At 39.7% G+C, this 23,549-nt stretch overlaps 1 protein-coding gene across 1 annotated transcript in view; it reads right to left on the bottom strand.

Annotated features, from left to right (window-relative positions):
- GRM3 (glutamate metabotropic receptor 3) overlaps positions 1 to 23,549 on the bottom strand; it is a 112,134-nt gene that overhangs the window by 18,813 nt on the left and 69,772 nt on the right. Inside the window, exon 5 of the mRNA XM_015535133.2 lies at positions 5,997 to 7,063. Within this exon, the coding sequence (XP_015390619.2) occupies positions 5,997 to 7,063 (1,067 nt within the window). The remainder of the gene's footprint in view (positions 1 to 5,996; positions 7,064 to 23,549) is intronic.

The following is a 23,549-nucleotide window of genomic DNA, read 5'->3' as shown; positions in this document are numbered from 1 at the left end:
CTCTCAGGGCTCATCCCTTGCTGTAGTCTCTCATGAGAGACTTAGATTCATTCCAAGAGGACAGAGTTCCCTCAGTTTTTTTTTTTTTTTTTTTTTTTTTGCAGCACAAGCTGGTGGCAAAAAAGGAGCTTTGGTTCTCTCTGCAGGATTTCCCTGAGACAGAAAAATGCTCTGGAAAACCATAGATGAGGCACTGACTAGTACTTGGACTCTCATTGACTTGGATTGGGTGTAAAATGCTGACAAAGGGGCTGTACTAAAGAATGAGAAACTGACACAAAGAAATCTAGATAAGTTCTTGCAATTGGCTATAGCACGGGAAAACTCCCCTAGCCATTACATGAAAACCAGGCAAGACTCTAACAGATGTTATCATCACAAGAGAGCAAATGCCGTGGATTAAGATGGACTCCTTTAAAAACCAGTCACTGCTGTGTGTATCAAGGCTGAGTTAGCTAAACTGCACAAACCACGTGCCTCAGGCAGAAAGCTATCTGGCTCTGGCTTCCAGTCAAGGGGTCCCCGAAGTTGAAACGAAGTGACGGTAATGCTGATCTTGCCATCCACTTTAGGGTTTGGGGGCTCAGAAACATTGGACCTTTGTTAGATTGAGCTGAAAGTAGCTGCTTGCATGCTTAAAACTAAAAGCAAATGTGCCTTACTTACTAGCATGGACTTACTCTCTTCCTCCCTGATTCCTCCCTTATTCTCCAACCCTGATTTTAGCTCCTTTGAAGAGAACAGTACTTATGATAGGACCAAAATCTCCCCATCCCCAAGGGTGGCTGAAGTCACACAGACACCAGACCCAGCATGCAGGGAAACTTGAGAGAGGAAAAAATTCAATTTTTTATGCTCTGTTGGTGATAGACAACCATCTCACCATCCTATCCAGACCTGCTAGGGGGACGGCAGGGCTTGGACTATGATGAGGCAAGGAAGGCACTTCTTGAGATGCAATTTTAAGGGAGCATCAAAAACTCAGTGATTAAGGCAAATCATATTTTATTGCAATATGTTTTGAAAATAAAAATGAATGCTGAAAACCTATGATGAACACACTGTCAACATTTTAAATAGGGATAGGATTGCTAACAGTGCTGTACCATGACATATTCAGTCTTAAGGCAAATCCTGATCCAAAGACTGCTTACGCACGGGTCAGCTAGCCCACTTTGCATTGTCTAGTGAAAACTGGGCCTTCGGGCACCTACATAAATGCTGACACTCTGGCTACAGTGATGGCTGTACTAAAGTCCTTTGTATCCGAATCAGGAGTCTTGGGTCGTCTGCCAGCATCCCTGAACACGTGGCAGTTTAACTTGTTAGATGGCAAGATGGGTAAAAACCTTTGACGGTTCTCGAAGTTTCCATCTCCATTGCTAATATTCTACCATCTTACTGGAACATCTATGACAGCCACCTAACTGGCCTCCCTTCTTCTGCCTTTGTCTTTAAGTCAGTGTCTTCAGCAGCTTAATTTTCCCCACTACAATGTGAGATCATAAAATAGGAGATCATTAAATTCCTCCGCTTAAAATATTTCAATGGCTTCTTTTTCCACATAGACTGAAATCTAAAAGTTTGCTATGGCCTATAAAGTCCTACATGATCTAGCTTCCCTGCCCACCTTGCATATAAAATCTCTCTTCCATCTACTCATTAAACTATAGCTGTATATACCTTTCTTTTCTGAGACTTTGTTTTTTTTGGCCTAGGTGTGTTCATACTTGCTGTTTTTTTGACTAGCACATAAAATCCCCATGGCTAGCTCCTTCCCATCCTTTAGTGGAGTATTACGAAATAGACACCAGCAGGAGTGGCAAACAGTTTTGAAAGAATTTGAGATTTGGTATTTTTTTAATCTTCAAAAGAGTCAACATGGGTAAATCAGAATTTCTTTGTAAGTGTTAAAACCTTGTCAGAATTCTAGAGTGACCTCCAAAGTCTCTGCCTACAGTGGGTAAAGTGCTTCCTCTGCACCATGCCCCTTAAAATCCATTTTCTCGATACTCAGAGTACTGTCCTTTGCTTAGCAACATCTCTACTACCTGGGAGCTTGCCAGAAACCCAGAATCTTGGGCCCCCTCTTTTCTTACTGGGTCAGAATCTTTTATCTTAGCAAGGTGCCCAGATGAGCTGTATTCACACTAAAGTTCGAGAAGCACTGCATTGGCATCACCCCCTTGTCCTCCCATCACAGCACTTAAACCACAGCATGAGTTACCCTGTATTTTCATCCGTTCATTATTTACTCTCCATCTGTATCCTTCCCTCACTTGCACTAGACGGTAAGTTATAAAAGAGAGAGATGTGTCTGTGTTGACAGCTGTATCTCCAAGGTCCATAATAAGTGCTCAAATATTTTTGGAAGACATAAATGAACAAAACATTCAGGAATTACTATTAATTCCTTTATGGATAACCTTATATCCAAACATGACCTAATCTTTATTTATACCATGTAAGCTAAGATTGGCCCCCTGATGGCTTAATGTTTGAGTCTTACACTATCTTGTGATACAGAAAGAGATGGCCTGAAAATTTATCAAAGATCCTTTGAATTTTTGGATTCTTACCCAAGTTCTTGCCTGCTAGGTCTTGGATGCTTGTAATAGCTTCAATTAGTTTTGCTTGTTCTATGCTCCACTCTTTCAAACCCATCCTCCATATTAAAAGCAGAGAAGTCTGTAGTGTAATATGAAAGGCATTGATTTGCATCTGAAGAACTTGTCCTACTGTTTCTTAACTGTGTCACCTGGGAAGTCAATTATCCTCCAAGTTTGTTTACTCATCCTTCCAATGGATAATAACATTTGCCTTTCAGGGTGCTAATGAGGATAAGTGAACTCACGTAAGCAAAACATCTAGAGTAAGTTTCAGAGTTGATCAATAAACGTTAGTTCCTTTTTTTCCCTCTTATGTTTCATCATGTCACTTTTTGCCTGAGCAAACAACCAACCAAAAGAAAGTAAAAATTTAAAAATATCAATTCCTCAAGCCCTTATTCATTATTTAAATGCATTATTTAAATTCATTACTTAAATGAATTCCTCTGCCTGTTAAAAGTTGACCACATGGCCAATTGCCATTAGTTTCTCTCTAGACCCCCTCCCCCAAACCCATTTTCTACTCCAATATTACCTTTTTTGCTTGGTTCATTTCCTGTCTTGCCTCAAGAACATTCCCCACATGCCCTATATTCTCTAACCACTGTAACTGCAGTTTCCCACCAAGGTACAGTGTGAAATCACACCTCTTGAAATTCTTGGAAAGACCATTCTTACTGATCCAACTCTTCTTTCAAACCTATAGGCATTTAAGAGCTTGTACCACCAATTTAATTATAAACTATTCTGTATTGATTTTGAATTCTTTCATGCTTGTTGATTTTTTTTTCCCATCTGGGATATAAGCTTTTTGAAGACTAGAAAAGTGCTTTATTTATTTATAATTCACAAGAGGTGGCAAAGTACTGAGTCATAAACCTTGTTGACTGTTTGGTGGCCAAATTCCTACTAGCTGCCTGTAAATGGATGGGTACTTCTCTAATTCTGCTCATTCTATCTGAACCACCTGGTTTCCCTGTGGGAAATTTTGCACCTCAGTCTTTTGGAATTCCTAAAACAACAGTCTCAAATTCATATGCTTACAGGGTCATGCATATGCACAAGTGAAGGGAGCCAAGTGGAAGCATTCAGGGATTGGTAGCTGTGTGCTCTGTCTAGAGGCATAAACACTAAGGTCCGGCTCAATGTTGCATGCGGGAATTTGGGTCCACGTGTTTTACTTTGTTAAGAGAAACCAAGAATCTGGATATTTCTGTAAAATTCCTCAATTTTCTAATTTTGACAAATATTTCAAAAAATTTCAAAAACAGTGAAGGCCACACTAAAGACATCTGTGAGACACTAAGAGCATATGATTGATTTAAGCAGTCGTTTTCAGTCTTGGCTGCAAATTAGTCACTTGGGGGACTTTGAAAAATCCAGATGTCCAGGCCATGGCCCAGGCCAATTAAATCAGAATCCTTGTGTCTGTGCCCCATGTATCAATATGTTTTTTTCAAAGCTACCCAGTTGATTCAATGCACAAATTTGAAAACCAATGGGTTGGAGGCTCCATTCTACTTTTTTCATTTCTTTTGTAAACTTTGCCTTGGTATTATTTGTAAGGGGTATGTGAAGCCTCAGGTTTGGATGCCTTAATTAGCATGGACCTGAAAAAACACTCCACAACCTCTGCCCCATTTGCCTCATGCCATGTGGTGAAGCTTATGGTATCTTCAGTTAATTTCACTTAGTCAACTGATCTCCTATATACTGCTATCATGTTAAGGAAAGAAGTCATTTCTTTTCTGTCTTTTAGAAATAAATGCTAACTCATTCAATAAAATTAAACTTTTATAATGCTATTTGTTTATTCTCTGTAGTATTTTCTGTTCTGTTTTCTTATTAGCTTCTTTGAGAATGAATGGTTTCAGATCATATACCCAGGGTAAAATAATATTGTAACTGGTTCACAGTCCCAGTACCCTAAGTCATGTCTGCTGAGGATGCTTCCTAAGAACTTAAAAAAATCCATACAGATCTATAGAAGTGGATGTGCACATAAAGACAAAAGATAGAAGTGGCAGCATTAAAATACATTAACTATAGTTATCCATTTTAATCCCCTCATTAACCGTTCACATTCCCCCATGGCTCATATAATATGACCCTTGATTTTGCTGTTCAGTTCTGATAATTTCTCTACTGACACATTTTCAAAAAATTTTATAGGTAGGCTTAGAATGCCTGACCATTACACCAACATTGAATTTAAGTTCTTTATTTTCCTTGTTCTTCCTTTAGTTTAGTCCATGGTTTCAGTCACATCGTTGTAAATCATTTAAAAGATGAGCTATGTTAAGCTTTGCTAGTCTCTTGATGCCACATTTTAAATAGCTGTGTCTTCTTTTTGAGCTGCAGTGTTCAAGAATTTTGGTAATATAGGAATTGCTGATAAATAGATTTGGGGACTGTTACAGTCTACAGAAGCACTTTGTGAAATCATGGTGTAACAAGGAAATGCCCGTGGAAAACTTTAATCTATGACAACTTAAGACATATGCAGAATAAAACCAATTGCCTCAAGTGGAAAAAAAAATCTTAAACTCCTTGGAAGATACTAAAATCAGAAATATAAATGCAAAAGTAACTGATTGATGGTTTCAATAATTTGAGAAATTATGACAGAATGATGAACTCTGTCTTTCAGAAGAGATGGTAATTATATTGATGCCCAGAAATTTGAACTATGCATTGCTAAAGACTTTATGAATACTGACTTAATTAGGTTACTTGGATATATGCAGTAATATTTTTAACTAGTTCAAGGATTTTATATATATATATATATATATATAATCTCATATGTACAAGAACTAAAGTTGTAGAACATGTATAACAAATTTACGTTACATTTTAGTCTGTTTTAGAGACATAATGATGCTTATTTGAAGCTTGAGTGAAAGTGTTTAGATCTGATAATGGCTTAATGTTGCAAGTCTATTTTAATTTACCGATTAATCTGTGGTAGCCAGGTTCTCTTGTGTCTTATTCGAATTATTCTCACTAGGTTCTTAGTGGTTTAATTCTTGCCCTCTGGTGAATCACTTTCTAAACTTAAAAGTTTTAGAGGTGTGTGTGTGTGTGTGTGTGTGTGTGTGTGTGTTGCATCTTCCTCCTACTAGATTATAACTTGCTTGAATGACCACATCATTTACATTTATCTTCCTTTCTGTGCCTAGTACAATGCTTTGCACATAGTACTCACTAATTAGATGCTTTTAAAACATATTGAATGAGTTTCCATATATAATATGGTGGTTTATCATGGCATTTACAATTACCTACCTAATTACTGAGATGAAATAAGTCTATTTTAAATCCTACGTAACAAAATATTGGCAGGATAAGGGAACAATGAAAAGAAGAAACCATTCAAAGACTTACTCTGTAATCACTTGATGTCACATAAAATATAGGGAGGAAGGCAAGCCAGATGATGCACGTGGTATACATGGTAAAACCAATGAACTTGGCTTCGTTGAAATTTTCTGGGCACTTCCGAGTTTTGAAGGCATACACAGTGCATAAGATCACCAGGACCACATCGTAGGTGAGTGAGATCAACATGCTGGAATCTCTGACATTGCATTTTAAGATGACTGTCTCCCGCTTCTCTGGAAGGGTGTAGCGCCTGGTGCCCGGAGCTTCCAGGATCAGCCACACAGACACCACCACAATTTGCACCAGTATTAGACCCAGGCAGATGAAAACCTGAGAACTCGGGCTGATGAATTTTGGCCTCTGAGCTCCATTCTTTACCCCATCAAAGATGCGGGCGATGCAGTTTGTCTTGGTCAGCAGGGCTGAGTAACAGACAGCAAAGGAGGTCCCCAGCCCTAGTCGACGCAAAGCACAGATGACTGGTGATGGCTTGGCAATGAAGAAGAATGTCATGCAATAGGACAGACCAACCCCAAACAACAAGATGTAGCAGAGCTCCCGGCCTGATGCTTTGACCAAGGGTGTGTTGTTGTGCTTGATGAAAACAGTCACAACTACGCATGTACACATAAAGCCCAGGCAGGCGATGGTCACTGGACCAATGGCCCAGGCATCTTCCCACCTGATGTAGTCCTCGGGGAGATTAAAGCAGGCAGACAGATCTGCAGTGGGCCACTGCCCGAGGCCGCAGTCCATACAGGTAAACTCGTCAGCCAGGTATTCGTAGGGCTCACAAGGGATACAGATCCAGCAGCAGACATCCCCTGGTTGCATGTTCTTCATTTCATTGGGGGCACAGGGGTCACTGCACTGGGAAGTGGGGACCGAGTTCCGGGACCAGTGGATAGAGTCAACATCTAGTGATAAGGTTTCTGCCCAGTGACCAACCTTCAAGTAGGAATACTTGCCACCCACGTACTGGAAATTGAACACGTTGTATCGTCCCATTCCATCTCCGAAAGTGTCAAACTTGACAATGCTATCGGCACCTTTATTTGGGTTGAATGGAGCTGTGACATATAAAGGGAAAGAAAAAAAAGAACACCGTTGAGGCATCTCAGGTGTGATCAATTACTTCCTGTTACACACTTAGGAAAACTGAAATAACAGGGAATACGGATTCTGAGGCTGAAATAACTTACTACCATTGAATTTACACATTAAAAGCTACTAGAGTACTCATGCATTCATAAATTCACCCACTGAACATTTCTGCATACCTCCTGTGTGCCAAGTGCCAAGGATTAATCATGAGCGTAATACAGAGCCTGCTTTCAAAGGAGCTTATTATGTAACGGGAGCTGGCAAACATGTAGTCATATTCTCTGTGCTGTGTAAATATTCATTTCTTCAAAGAGTTCACACTAGCAATTGGGCAAAGCTTTGTGTCTCATCCTTATTGCTTACTGATGGTGTATAGACCCCAAAATATGAAATGTTTTCATGAAAATATAAAATTAATAGGAAGAATTTTTCTCCAAAAGGAAGGTAAAGTTTTTCACCAGAAGTGTGTGGTTTGCTTCTTTTTTAAACCGCTTTTGTAAACTGAAGTGTAATTGACATGCAATGTTATATTAGTTTCAGGTGAACAATATAATGATTCAACAACCTGTACACTACTTAGCGCTCACTACTAGAAGTGTAGTCACCAGCTGTCATCATACAATGTTACTACAATATTATTGACTCTATTCCCTATGCTCTACCTTGTGTCTCCATGAATTATTCACTTTGTAACTGGAAGTTTGTACCTCTTAATCCCATTTTGTACCTTTAATCCTCATCCCTCATGCATCTCCCCTCTGCAACCACTGGTTCTCTGTATTTAAGAGTCTGGTTTTTGTTTGTTTTGTTTTTAAGATTCCACATACAAGTGAAATCATATGGTATTTGTATTTCTCTGACTTACTTCACCTCACAGAATACCTTCGTGGTCCATCCATGTTGTCACAAATGGCAAAATCTCATTTTGTAAATAGCTGGGTAATATTCCATTGTATATATAAATGCCACATCTTCCTTATCCATTCATATATCAAGGGACACTTGGGTTGCTTCCATATCTTGGCTACTGTAAATAATGCTGCAGTAAACATAGGGGTTCATATATCTTTTCGAATTAGTGTTTTTGTTTTTCTTTGGGCAAATACCCAAATAGTGGAATTACTAGATCATATGGTGTTTCTAGTTGTAATTTTTTGAGGAACCTCTATAATGTTTTCCATGGTGGCTGCGTACGGTATGCTTTAAAAAAGTTCATATGATTCAGAAGGAAAAAACAAAAAAATGGAAACCCACCCATAATCCTTTAACCCTAATGTTTTCATGTTTTGAGGCATATTCATGCTATATATAGTATGCTTTCATTCATGTAAACATATGGCCTGGATGCCTTAAAGACACCAGCAGTATCCAGAAGCTAGGTGACAGTGCTTTCAAGTTTGTTCCAAACTGTACAGTGTTAGTAACCCTCGGCCAAATGACCTGCCCTCAAACCTCTTTCTTATAGCTTTCTGCGAGTATTCAAGAACAGCAGATCTCTGAGTATCTATGTTTACTCTCTTCTGGCTATGTGTTCATCATGTTTCTTTTGCCAAGGTCTCCTCCCACTCCGATCGGCCATTTTTATGCCACCTGCTTTGGTCTCCTGCGTGCCTACTATTTCACACTGCCGCCCTTTATTTCATTGGATGTAGAAGAATATTGCTGATATCTACTGATGGACAAACTCCACTAGTTAGGATAGGCTTGTCTGTGTTGGTAAACAGACGCAAAATTGTTCAATGGCTCAAACACAATGGAAGTTTACTTCTCTCTCATGAGATCATCTAAGGTGTTGGTTGGTGGGTGTCTCTCCTCCACATGGTGAGTTGGAAACCCAGGTTAACTTGCACCTTGAGGCTGTGCCAATTTGCTGGGTCTCCTCCTCATCAGTATCCATCCGGTGGAAGGAGAGAATGTGAAGTAGGTATACCTGCTTCTTTTTCTTTTTAATATTTATCTTTGAGAGAGGGGGCGGGGAGAGAGAGAGGGAGCATACAAGCAGAGGAGGAGCAGAGAGGGGAGGAGAGAGAGAGAATCCCAAGCAGGCTCTGCAGTCAGTGCAGAGCCCAACTGGGGGCTTGAACTCACCAACCATGAGATCATGACCTGAGCCGAAATCAAGAGTCCGACACTTACCTGACTGAGTCACCCAGGCGCCCCTACTTGCTTCTTAAAGGTGTAAACCTGGGAGTGGCGCAAATTTCCATTTACACTTCATTCATTAGAAATTAGTTCTAGGGCTACACCCCGTGTCAAGAGGGGCCGAGAAATACAGTTTAGCTAATGAGTGCACTACAGCCCTGCGGCGGAAGGAGAAAATGGAATTTAGCGGGCACTGCAGTCTTGCTCCGCAGGTGTCTTCGGTCTTTGTAGCCTTCTCCCTGAACTACACTCCACCTTCTCTGGGACTCATGTTGTTCCAGCCAATGGGAACACCTTACCCTTATTGGGTGAGATGTCTGATGAAGACGAGTCCCTCATTGAGTCACTTGGGTCCTTGGTGAAAGAAAACGCTACAATTTACCAAGTAATCTTCTCCTGCTTAGGGCTCACAGGGGCCCCTGGGGGCCTGGGTTGGGGGGTTTCCAGTAATGTTCCATCCAGATCACATATAAAATCTGTTAGTGAGCGTAGTCCAATATGCCAAATTTATTCCTCATTTATGATTTTTTTTCTCTTAATGATTTTGTCCTCTCACCTGCAGTTCAACTTTACTAACCTTTCCCTAGTTGTCTGCCACATTCCACAAACCCATCACACATGGCTGTGTGTGTCTGTACTCTCGTGGAGCGGCTTCAAGCTTACAGTGAGGCAGAATGATGTGACAGATGAGGGCACATCTGGGATTTAGAAGGTTTATGTGTGATTCTCATCTCTGTCTTTTAATAGTTGTATGTCTTTAGCCAAATTAACCTTTCTGACTCCACTCCTTAATCTGAAAATAGTAAATTAAAATTATAAACAAATTAATATAAAAATATAGAATAAATTGATTATTTTTCTCTGATTTTTAGCACTCGCCAGATACGAAATTGTATGATAATCAACTCCATTATTTGTTTTTTCCTTGATCTCTTTCCACAATGGTACACTGTTTTTGTATTGATACAGCTGTAGACTGTGCTTTAATATCTGTTGGGACAAGTGAAAATAGGAGTTGAAAGGCTTATTTTTTTTATATTTTTATATTTTTAGGAGTAGGAGTCAATATTAGAATTCTTATGTTACATAAAACGAACCATGTTTAGTCTCTGCTTATAAAAATTCCCTAAATTTTTAGGGAATCCATTCACATGTCACAAGTAAGTAAAATGTTGAATATTTTAACACATTTTACATCAAATATAACAACCTCAGATGTGTTACTAACTTTTTTACTTTTGCCTATGCAGTCAATCTCCACCAATGTTCAGTTGTTGTTAGATTGCAAATCTGGAAAAGTTTGTAAAATGAATATGTTTAATATTCTTATTTAAAATTCTTCATTATTTTCACAAATATTTTTAAATTTCTTAAAAGTGACATATTTGGTAGATGATAAAACTGATGATTTGGTGTGTTCTGAGTTGGAAAGGGTTATTAATAAGACTGTTGGCCTGTGAGCTAACAGGATAAAAACCAAAGATGTAAAACATTGCTCTTACAAATCTTTTCTGGAAAGGAGCCAATAGCATCAACTGAATATTGGGGCAGACTGTTGCCTAGCTGAGGTTAACAGAATTAATAACACATCTGACGTTCTTGCCTTTGATGTAAAACGTGTTAAAATATTCAAGATTTTACTTATTGGTAACATATGACAGGAGTCTCTAAAATTTTGGAAGATTTGTAAGCATAGAATAAACTGAGTTTAATGTTAACATAAGAATTCTGATATTGCTTCCTTCTCCTGAGGCTAGAGTAATAACATTTCCATTCCCATGTTTTTTCTTAATTGTTTGAAAATGTTGACCATTAATACATTTTTAAAAGATCATAAATAAGTACTTTAGCTCTTACTTTTACGGATTGTTGCTGTTATTTATCACGAGGCTATTTGAAAGCAGAGGGGCAGAATCTATTTAGGCTTTCAGCAGCTCTTTCCTCCCTACCTTTCTATTCTGAAAGATTTCAAACCTACAGAAATGTTGAGAATATACTAAAAACCACACTATTGGGACCACCTAGAGTTAACTAGTTGTTAATATTTTGTCATATTTGTTTTACTGTGTTTCTTTTTTGCTAAAATATTTTGCTATTAAAATTATTTAAAAATGAAATATCTATACTGAAGTATTTGTAGAGCATGAGTTGGCAAACTATAACCCATGGGCTAAATTCTGCCTGTTACCTATTTTATAAATAAAGTTTTATGAGAACACAACCATGCTCATTTGTTAACATATTATCTATGCCTGCTTTCCCACTACAACAGTAGAGATGAATAGATGAACTAGACATTGTATGACCCCCAAATATTTACTATATGATGAATTTCATAAAAGCCACATAAACTTTCATTCCATAAAGAGCTGGCATCAAAATACATAGAGCAAAAGGAAACCACACACAGAAATGTGGAGCATAAAGTTTGGTAGTAAAGTTAAATATTTACATATCTATTACCCAGAAATCACACTCTTGCACATGTAACCTAGAGAAATTCTTGCACATATGATCCAAAACCACACAGATGAATGTTACTGGTACTGTTTACAAGGGAAACACAAGTAGAAACAACTCCAATTTCCAACAGCACCAAAAGGAAATTTTGTGTATTATTCACAATATTCTGTTGTGCCATAAAAGTAACAACAGCTATGAGAAAGAAGATGGATGTGTTTTAGAAACAATATTGTGGGACAAGACTATATGATTTTACTTTTATGAACTTCTGAGGTGAACAAAACTGAACATACCATTTGGGGATACATATAGGAGTGATAAACTCTTAAGAAAAAGCAAATGAATGATAAAGACACAATCAGGATAATGCGCATTGGCTGAGGAGGAGATATGTAGAAGGATGGGACAGGGAAGAGCTGTGATGTGGTTAGCAATTTGTTATCTTCTGCTTCTTGTTCAGATGAAGTGTTTTTCATGAATGATTATTTTATTGTTGTGCTTCATAAATTGAATTGGGTTCAGCATATTCTTTGGTTTTGCATTTCGTAATGAAAATATTTAAAAATTAAAATGTGAGAATATGCTATTCCAGACACAAAGAAAATGTATTCATTAATCTTGTCATTCTAGGGGACTAATATCTCAAGTGCTTATTTCTCCTGATGATCACGTTTGGGGACTGAGCACGTAGTTATAATCAATTGCTCCTGTTGATGTAATGAATTACTAAGAGATTTGCTAAGATGTATTAGAAAATATAAATAACTTAAATATTTAAATTATAATCAGAAAAAGGCCACTTCATTTAAATGACACCACACAATGAAAAAGTAAGGATACACTTAACAAAACACGTGGAAGCGCAACTTACTTTAGATGCATTTTGGATCTAACCTCAAGAACTGTTAGATCAGAAATTTATGTTGCTTTACATGACGAAATTTGTGATAATTTGTTACAAGGGTAGTAGAAAACTAATACACACATTAGAACTATTTCGCATGTGTGTACGTATTCTGTTAATGAGTCTCCAGAGAAGCCTCATGGCACTGCTGGTGGGTAGATAAATGGGTGTACCTCCAATAGAGGGCACCCGGACACAGATTTTCAAAATCACAAATGCTTGCAACTTTTGACCCAGCATCTCCAAGTTGTGGGATGTATCCTACATATACATTTGCATATGTGTCAAATGATGTTTTCACAATGTTATTTCAGAATTGTTTATAATAGAAAAACATTGGAAATGATCAATAATGAAAAAATGGAACAGTATATAGCTATGAAAAGAAATGAGGAATCGTTCTACATGCCACATGGTATGGAGATATAAAAAATTTTAAAATCACACCATTAGATGTAAAAAAAACCAACAAGGTATAATGTGGTACATATATTGTAATACTTAATATGCTATCTTTTAAAAAAATTTTGTTTTATTTTTGGGAGAGAGAGAGATAAAGTGTGAATTGGGGAGGGGCAGAGAGAGAGAGGGAGACCCAAAATCCGAAGCAGGATCCAGGCTCTGAGCTGTCGGCACAGAGCCTGAGGCGGGGCTCGAACCCACGAACCGTGAGATCATGACCTGAGCTGAAGTCAGATGCTTAACCGACTGAGCCATCCAGGTGCCCCTTAATATGCTATCTTTTATGTAGATGGAAAAATAGAAGACTCTTCATTTTCTTTTATGTACATAAAGGAACTCTGGAGAGATAAGCGAGGACATGGTTATCAATGGACAGGAAATCAGAAAAGAGCAGATGTTTGACAAAGATGGGAGAGAAAATTTTACTGAATTCTTTGATGTACTTTTTGCATTTTCAGGCATGGGAATGTGTTACCTATTAAAAATATAATATGAAAAGGAAAGTATAAATTGACATTTGAGTAAACTTCTAACCTGAGAGACTAAAACAACCAGAAAAAGAAACTTGGAGTATATAAAGGCAGCACAAGGGGCAAGAGGCAAATGCTTTAAAGCAATAACGTGCTGAGAGAGACAAGAAAAGATGCTGCATCTATCAGTTAGGCACAGCATGGTCTTAAAAAGGAAAATTCGGAGAATAAGAATGAGCTTTTGGAGTGAAATAGCAGAAGTAGAAATTCATAAAAATTGAAAGGTATATTTGAGAAAACTCTCCAAGTTTGATAAAAACACTGAGAATGAGAGTAGAAAATATAACAGGAAAGCTAGAGAATACTCTGTGGAATTTCAACATTTAATCAACAGGAGTTCCAGAAAGACAGAGGGAGGACATTATCAAAAGAGTCAGAGTGATTGTGGAGAATGCATGTGGCTGGAAAAGCAAGAGACAGTTGTTCTTTCTTATAAGCCTATTGAATTTGTGTAAAAATTATGTACGTGTATTATTTTGATAAAAACAAACTATAAAGTTAAAAAAAGTATAAAGAATAACTGGGCAAGGTCAGGTACAATAGCTTGCAAAGGAAATTATGGAAATGATATTCTGTCAGTATTATAACAAGTGCTTGATAAGAGGGTGGTGAACAACGAGTACTTTGGGTGAAATTTTGTTTTTTAATACCAGTTTACCTTTCACTAAATTTGTTAAGTATGTAGCAAAGTATGGTCTAGGGTCTAAATCATTTGAATACATACAATATGTGAAAGTATTTCAAATAAATACATCATAAATTCTAAACAAAGATCCACTGCCAGCAGAAGTGGCCTGTTAGTTTGGAATATAGGGTTGCTGTGTCTGTATTCCAGTTCAAAGACTAAAAGGAGAATCTAGAAGAAAAAGGTGACCACGTCTGTCAAATATTCCACAAGGGAGAACAGTCCTCTTTCCGAGGTTTTTCCAAACATGACTGGCCTGGGTAGTGAGGGGGCAGGTAGGTAAACTGGGCTCCTTCTCAGATGTCGTTGGAGCGACTTCAATGACAGAGCAGCTGGTAGCTCTAGGGTACTGATCTCATTGCCTTCTCAATGCATTTAAAGTTGCATCTAAGTCCAATGGCTCATCTGGGAAATAAAGCCAGTGAATCAGAATCGTGGAGATCAGCCGTATAGTTCTTTGGCGTGAGGATACTCCCCAGAGTTTTCTGTTTCTAAAGTAGAATCCCACCCAGGGAACAGACGTTGTTAGAATTGGAAAAGTCAATCCATTTGTTGTTGCTGAAGCACGAAAGAACCCAAACTAAAGGAGGGAAAAAGAACTGGGAAGATGGCAGAATTCTTTTTCAGAAAGATTTATAACCTCTAAAATCTAATTTCAAGTCCCTCACTATCTAGATGCTTAAATCCAGGTCCTGACTTTTCAGAAGGAGCCTAATGTGACCTCAAGTTGGGAGAATGACTTCTCCTTTCAGCTCATTATCCAATTAGTTTTGACCCCAGTTTTTAATGGATTTTTTTTTTTTTTTGAGAAGTTTAGGACCAAGGTGACCAGCCCTCCTAGGGCCCATTTGGTAGAGATGAGGCAAGCCCATGCCTTAAAAATATCATAGGTCAATGGCAGGAGACAATTAAATCAGTTCTTTATTTTTTCCTCTCAGACAGAAGTCCAATTAAGGTAAGACAATAATGTGGTTCTTAACAGGCTTTCAGTAATGGGAATATTACTGCCACGGCCTGGGTTCACATTCATAAATACTAATGAAGATTGCAAAAGCTACTAAGAGCAACATGGCTCCAATTTTACAACATTTTACAGCCAAGAAATCGCTGAGGTTTCGGTGAGCTAATTTGATGAATTGTAATAAAGACATACATGAGAAAACAGAAAATGGCATCGCCCTTGAAAGACCTTTTTGGAGGTCGAGAGGTAAAGAAATCAAAATCCTTTGCCTAGAGCAAGCAATCATTTACAAACACACACCGGGAAGATAGGAAAGAATACGAATGAATCCTTGGCTATCAGTAATTAATTTACCTACTGACTGGGAATAAAATTGGTGATGCATTTCTCATGGATATTTATCAGCAGAACCTAGCTGCTGGGGCAAAGCACCAGTCTAAGGTGCTCAGTCTCAGATGAAAAATGCTCAGTAAGTACCTATGGTACACAGTGAAAGTGAGTGTTCAAGAAAAGCCACTGAAAGAACATGTTTCTGTTTGTTTGTTTTGTTTTTTTGTTTTTTTGTTTTTGTTTTTTTAGGTTGTTAAGACTTTTGAAAAGGACTCTCTTCAGTCCTCTTGAAAAGTTAGCATGGCTTATGTTTCTAATGCTTCATTACACATTATGCTGGTTTCCCTGTCTCTATTCAACATGTTATTGCTGACGTTTTCAGCACTTAAGACAGCTCAGCCAGGATCAAGCTATTCTCAGAGTAAGAATGAGGAATGGGGTGGGGAGTGGGGGGGGGAGGCACAGTGAGGGAAAATTAGTGCGATTCTAGTCCCTTTCCTTCCCAATTCAGAGATCGGGCTCAGGGCAGCCTCTGCTTGTTTGTTGATTTTAGCCCGAAGTCTCATGGTGGCCCCCAACCTTCATTAGTGATCTCTCTAACGTGAGCTAGTGCTATTACTTGTCGTTTTCTACCCTCCTTTCCCCCACTCCAACCCTCCCTGTTACATGATCTACTGCTTTTCTCACAGACCCTAAGTTGAACATTTAGATTTTCTAAAAAAATAGTTTTCTTTTTTAAAGTAGGCTTCATGTCTAACGCGCAGCCCAATGTCGGGCTTGAATTCAACATCCTGGGATCAAGTTCTGAGCTGAGATGAAGAGGTGGACGCTTAACCGACTGAGCCACCCAGGCACCCCTAGATTTTCTAGAACTTTTAATTGAACTCTCTATATAGAAGAAGTGCAAAAATAACTGAATCATCACAACGTGAAGATATACATGTAATACTGTGGCTGTTAAGAAATAGAACATTCCCGGACCCCTCATTGCTATTCGTTCTTCCCAAAGGTAACCACCATCATACCTTTCAGAACAAGGAATTAGTTTTGCCTGATGTTAAAGGTCATACTAATGTAATCATAAAGTGGATATTGTTTTGTAGTATTTTTTGCTTAAAATTAAGTTTGGCGAGATTCATTCAGGTAGTTATGAGAAGCTACAGTTGGTTCATTTTTATTAAAGCATAATATTATATGGATGTGCTATATTTACTTAACCACACTTCTGTTGATGGGCATTTCTTTTTTTTTTTTCCTCTTCTTTTCATTATGTCTTTAGCTTATATAAATAATGCTATGTCTTTAACTGGGTTGTCCCAGAGCAGACCCCAAGACTCTCCAGCAGATGTGAGTTCAAATAGTTGATGTGGCGTTTTAGGGGGGGAGTAGGGAAAGAATCTAACACAGAGTGCATCAGTGAGTGCCAGGGGATCTCATTCACACCGGAGTCCTTTGGGAAACAGCACAGAACTGGAGTAGAGACGTAAGACCTCAGCTTATTCTCTAGCTGGGTGGGACGGCTCTTGTCTGTCATTGGTTGGCAGCTGTTCCTGGGGTGGTAGCTTCACGGCACTTTTCATCTGCACAGGCAGGGCATGCTTCCGTGACTGGGAAGGCTCCCTGGCAGAGTCACAGATGCTTATACTAAGAAGCCAGTGGCATATATGAGAACAGCAAGTGCTAAGCGGTGTGGGCAAGACACTGAGAGCATCTCCTACATGCTGCTGTGGCTGTTTCTATACACACAGCATTTCTCTTACAGGTGTGTGTGGGTACGAGTGTATAGACGTATGCACATGTGTACAGTGGTGAAGTGTATGTGTACAAGTACATATATGTATGTCTATGTACATAGTGAAGTGTGTGTGTATGTATATATACACATATATATTTGTACATAGTAATGAAGTGTTTATGAATGGGTATAAGTATACATGCATATGTATACAGCGATGAAGTATGTGTACATGGGCTTATATGTATGGATACGTACACAGCTGTGAAGTATGTGTATGTGGGGAAGCAACGGTGCATATATGTATGTATATGTACAGTCGTGAAGTGTGTGTGTATAAGTGTATGTATGCATGTATACATACACACAGTAAAGTATGTGTGTACAAGTATACATATGTGTGTATATGTATACAGTGATGAACGTGCACAAGTGCATGTATGTATTGGTATGCGCAGGGCAGTGAAGGGTCTGTGTACAAGGGCTCGTGCGTGTGAGTCTGTACGTGGCAGTGAAGTGTGCGTACAAGTGCGTGTATGTACATCGAAGCACGACTTTGTGAAACTGCTACGTGTGTGAGTGCCATCGGCTTCACTTCCTTGATGCTACTGCCTTTGAGTTTTAGCCGTTCTGGCAGGAGTCTGGTGCTATCTTGAACGCTGCCATCAGGCTATCAGCTCTTCCTCTGTGATGACAGTCATGACATGTGATGTACAGTGTCCTGTACATGTAACTGGAAGGAAACCGAGTACAACATATTAGAGAAGTAGCCGTTGTGTGTCCATATCTTCACTAGATCCTAAGCCTCTCTAAGCCAAAGACAGCGTGTCTCAGTCACCGCCGTACCCTCATCTCCTAAGGCAATGCGGGGCACGTGGCACGCACTCCCTGTTTCCTAAACTGATGATTACACCTATTAGACTGAACAGAATCATCTTAAGAACTTAAAAACCACATCAAGGTCTGAGCCGTACCAGAGATCCGTTAATATCAATCTTAGAAAATAGGCTTTTGCACTTGTACTTTGACGGTTCACTCTATCACTTTGCCACCGAGGTTAAAAACCACGGGTCTAGGCCAGAGAGTCCCAACGAGGGTGATTTTGGTCCCAGGAAATATGCGGCAACGTCTGGAGCCATTTTTGGTTGTCATGACTCAGGGCGTAGGCTGCCCCTGGCGCGCAGCGGGTACTGGCCTCTCCTCGGGTACTGCAAACCCGTCTTCCTTGCTCAGAACACACCCGCCCGACAAACGGTTATCCAGCCACAGATGTCAACACCACCAAGAGGGAGATATCCTCATCGAGGGTAATACATGTTGGAACTTCTAGAGGCAATCTGATAATGTCCGACTCGTTGCTGAACCGAAACCCCCCGCACCAGATGAATTCTTTATGGAGTTATGAAATGGAGTTTACTGTCACCTAGCTTTTTTTCTCCCGACAGTTCCCGTTACATGCGTCCTTCAATTCTCTTTCAAAGTCCTCTCCTTTGGACATATAATGATAACTTTACTGAACCTGTCCCCACTATATCCCCGCCTCCGCCACAGACCCGATTTCATACACATCTCCTTGCTTTTCCTTTTATCCCTTTTTTGAAAAACTAGTCAACTCAGCTGGATGCCTCCTGGCCGTCAATCACCTCCTAGGAAAGAAGCCATTGCTTGCACGTGGTGGGGGTAGGTGTCATATACTCTTTGAGAGCAGACTCAAAACAAGAATTGGTGTTAGTGGGGAGAACTAAGTAGGGTCTGTGGGAATTTTCTCCTACTTAATGTGACATCCCCAGCACAAACCAAAGCAGCCAACAATTCTGGAGCTTTGCAACATTCATCAAAGGTTTTCAATTTTCTGAAAAGAAACTGTGACTTCTGAGGACAAATTTTATCTGTCCTCAGGTTTTTAATGTGACTACATTGAGTAGTAGAGCACATATTTAAAAAAAAAAAAAAAAAGAAAGAAAGAAAAAAGAAAAAAAGGTTTTTCTCTCAAAGTTGGATAGATATACATATCCATCCATGACTTTTAAAAAAAGAAGGCATATGTTCCCCCCTTGTTTTGCCCTGAATCACTTCTGCCCTGCAATGTGAAGGATCTAAATGCTGCAGAACTGTGAAACATGATACGGACAGAAGGTAAAAATGGCTGAGAAAACCCCATCAGAGAACTTCTAGAAAGTCAGCAAACTATTAAAAAGGCACACTTGAAAAATGATAACAGAGCTAATACTCTGAAGAACCTAATCACAGTGAGAAAGCTTAATAAAATGAACTTCCATTTTTAAGCAAACAACATGATACTTTATACAAAAAGCGGAACAGCAGAATTTTATTCAGCCTTCAAGGATGAACTTTCCAAAGATGAGCCCAGCAGCTTAGCGCGAGGTGACTGAAATTTCTCTGGATGAGGCATATTAATTTCTATGCTCTTGCCTTATGCATGCATGGGCATGCATCTGGCTCTCGGTGGAGTCTCATGGGAAGAAAATACAAGGGAAAAGAAATGACTGCTCCTCCCAGCATGCAGGTCTATTGTTAGCTTGTCAGGTTTTTCCTAAACCACCGTAGCATATACACAGCCCGGTCTTCTGTTGTCATGAGAGGGGCTGCGTTTTTGAGCTACAAGATGTGAAGTGCACATCCCTACCTTGTTAACGAAATTCCAAACTCACGTCATCCCGAAAGGGTTTCTGTTCCACGGGAAATAATTAAGCTGGCAAATTTGAAAGTAATGACAAAATTCTCCCCTTCAGTTTGTGCCATAATTTCTATTTTGAATTATTGTAAAAAGAAGGGTCCCAAGGGTGTTCTAAATCTGGTTACCTTGTGCCTTCTTAGAAAATACTCCTAAAAATTGACCAACCTCAGAAATCATATTAGCTCATATAGATCTTATTGCCATTCCTTCCAATTACGTGAAATTCATAAGGTAGACAAAATGAACTGGGTGATAGATAAACATATCCCTTTAAACATAATGGTTGTATGTATTAGATATACTTATATATAATATGTACTTACATACTCTATAACACATATAACATGTTTATAATATATGTCTTAATATATTAATTATATACTAGTTATGCTTAAGGAATATATTAGGATTGTATCACCAAATTAACTGTTATAAAATCATAGATTTTATATTTATGTTTACATTTATACTTCTCTTGCTTAAATTCCCACATTTCCCATATGGTATTTTTACTGAAAAAACAGGGATAGGGCATTGTTAACATCCAAGACTTTACCCAGAGTCATCCCTCAAATCACTGGAGAAAATGCTATTTTCATATCAGCATCCAAGCAGGTATGCAACATGAGGTTGACAAGAGAACCTTGGGGCTGTTCCACTTCCTCTTCCTCTTTCTTTTTTTGCGCAGCAATCTTCTTGTTCCCAATACCCAAGTTTCCCATGTAGCCCGCAGCAAAACCAATTCCCAGCAAAGTTTTAGATTATGTGGATGTTAAGCCTTTCAGGGATATTCATATTGAAAGAGACTGCTGAAGGACAATATGAAAGACTATCTTGGATTAATTATTGATAATGGAATCTGATAGCTCAGTGGAGTAAGAAGTTTGGGCAGAAGGTCTGTCCAGTTTTCCTGAAATAATACCATTTGGAGAAAGGGTAATGCTTTTTGTTCTTGGGTCACGTTTGAGCCTTAGCCCTCTCCTCCTTAATTTCCATTCTTTCCCCAAATACTTTTCTCTTCCACGAGAAGAATCTGCAGATCTGATGGGCAGCGGCTGACATTCACTGGGTTGTCTCTCCCTCACTGACAATAATCACTGTAATTCAAAGAGACAGGCAGAGGCTCCTTTACTCCCAGTGACCGACTGACCGAGGGGCCAGCTTCACGGCCACCTGTGCGCTGCCAGTCTGCAGGCTGCACAGACTGGGTGGCACTTGCCTAGCACTGCTGACCCTCCCGCGGGCTCTCTGTCCCACCTGTAGCAGCTGGGGAGGAAGACTGGCCATTTGCCACTCGTACGAAAGGATATTTGGATTAGTAGGCTTGGAATCTGCTCTAGTGATCCAGCCACTTAGGGCTTATTGGAAGCCAGAGCCTTCTTGGCTTCTGGACTTTGCTCAGGATTTTAGCTGTAATATCAGAAAAGGAGGACGGGGGAGGGGAGATCAGGTACTTGCTTAGTTATGAACAAAAGCTGGAATTAGTTTCCTCTTGGCTATCAATCTTCATGTGTCCAGAACCCAGGAGAATAAAAGGAGAAAGTTGGATTTGGCACCAAATCCCATCCTAAAGCCCCTCAAGCCCCCACAGAGCCAACTAACCACCTGCTTTCCTTCTCAGTCCTAGCTTACAGCGTGTCTTAAAGAAAAGGGCAGAGAGCAGTAAAGAAAGGGAAATGAATCTCAAGTGCTCAAAAAATAATTTGATGGCAGTATTCAAATGTCAAATGTTTGTTTTCTTTCAAATTGGAGTTATAGGGCACATATGCCAGAGCTGGGGGAGAAAAGGTGGGAGCAGAGCAGATGAAAGAGAGAAAAAAAGAGGAAGCCAAGGGGATGGGAGGGGTGAGGGTGAGTTCTGGCTGATCCATCTTTGCCCTGAGAGTGAGCGTTGCTCTTATCCCAATTCTGGTTGTCATTACAACATGCACGATATGAAGAGCACCTCGAGTGGGGTGCTAAGTGGGGTGCTAAATATAGCATTTATGGAGAGCTATATAATAGGGAGCCATTACGATGACTGTGGACTGTTGTGACAGCCTCCTAGCTGATTTTCTGTACCTTGTCTCTCCCCTTTGCTCTTCTGGTTTGCAATGCTCTTAAAAGGTCTTCAAGGCACCACAACCACCCATGTCCTGTCACCCCACTGCATGAAGGCCTAAGTGGCTTTCCTGTTGCATCTAGCAATATTGACTGCATTGTTTTTGTTCTTTTTAGGGTAAAAAAATAAATGTTCTAAGAAAAAAAAATAGTTCTATGATCAAATAATATATTGGATTAATAAAGCTGAACGGGTCTCATTCCTGAATGTAGCGTGTAACTCTTAGAGCACAGAATTTGTGAATCTGCTTTGAGAGTCACCCAGAAGTTGATAGGATACATAGCCCTTCTCTAAGTTTCGGACTACCCAGTCTCATTTTAATGTCTTGACTTTGTTTAAAGAGACTACTGTCTCGCACGCAGGTGTATCTTGGAACCACACCCCCACGGGATGGAGCGTCACCGTGAATTCCTCAGTCCTGCATGATGGGTCCCACCTCACCATTCGTCCCTCTTGCTTTGCCCCTTCAGAATCCTCAAGGAAACCCAACTGCTCCCTTCCTCTTTGCCCATAGGCGCCCTGCTCTTTTCCACCTATACAGCTTCATCCAGATCATTCCCCATGCTTCATCTGCCCTCTCTTCCCTGGAATGCCTGTAAGACCGTGCACACTTGTTGAGGCCAGGACAAATACTGCGTCTCCTGCCCTTTGCTGCGTCCTGGCTAAAAATGTAACTCCTCCCTGTAATTGCATGTATAATGTTCCTTTTCTTTGGGGCTTACCACCTGTCTCTCACATCAAAAAAAAAAAAAATGTTCTTTTCTGTATCTCTCTTCTTTTCCTATCTTATCACTAGGTTGCGAGTCTCTTAAAGGCAGAAACCAAACTTTACTGTCTTTCAGCCTGAGAAATATGTCTTGTTTGTCCTCCACTGTATTTCCAAAATATCTGAATTAGTGTCTTTTATTAAAACATTGAGAGACAAAAAATGTATTTTGATTTCTTGAAACACAGGAAGACCTGGTGACCCTGGGCCTTTACTGAACAACAGACCCGGCTGGCAGGAGTTTGGTTTGCCGGCTCCCTCCCGGCGCTGACTGGCCCACTGCCGATGTACTTGCATTTCTGCCCCCGTGACAATGTCTAATACAGAACAGGTTCTTGAAAAACAGTTGTTTGAAGCCAGGTGTAATTACCCCACAAATATCAAGGGGCAGGGGAAAAAATCCCACTAGTTAGAAAGAAAATTACAGATTTTTAAATTTTCTTTTGTTTTCAAAGCGAGGAGAGAGAGAGACTGAATTAAGGAAGGCGTGCTGGTGGAAAATGCAAATGAGCAAGAGACGCTGGACCATAAATGAACTCTCTGTCTGGGGCCCCAGAGCCCACACGTACACCTCCAGCAGAGTGGGATTCAGCCTGCAAAAGTGGTGTATTGCTCTCACTATGAGCTTCTTAAGGGCTGGAGCAGGGTCATGGGTCACTTTTCCTTGGAGTCTGA

Source organism: Panthera tigris, chromosome A2 (genome assembly GCF_018350195.1).
Source record: "Panthera tigris isolate Pti1 chromosome A2, P.tigris_Pti1_mat1.1, whole genome shotgun sequence".
Classification (NCBI taxonomy): domain Eukaryota; kingdom Metazoa; phylum Chordata; class Mammalia; order Carnivora; family Felidae; genus Panthera; species Panthera tigris.
The sequence above is the reverse complement of the archived record's forward strand: the minus strand, read 5'-3'. Positions and strand labels throughout refer to the sequence as shown.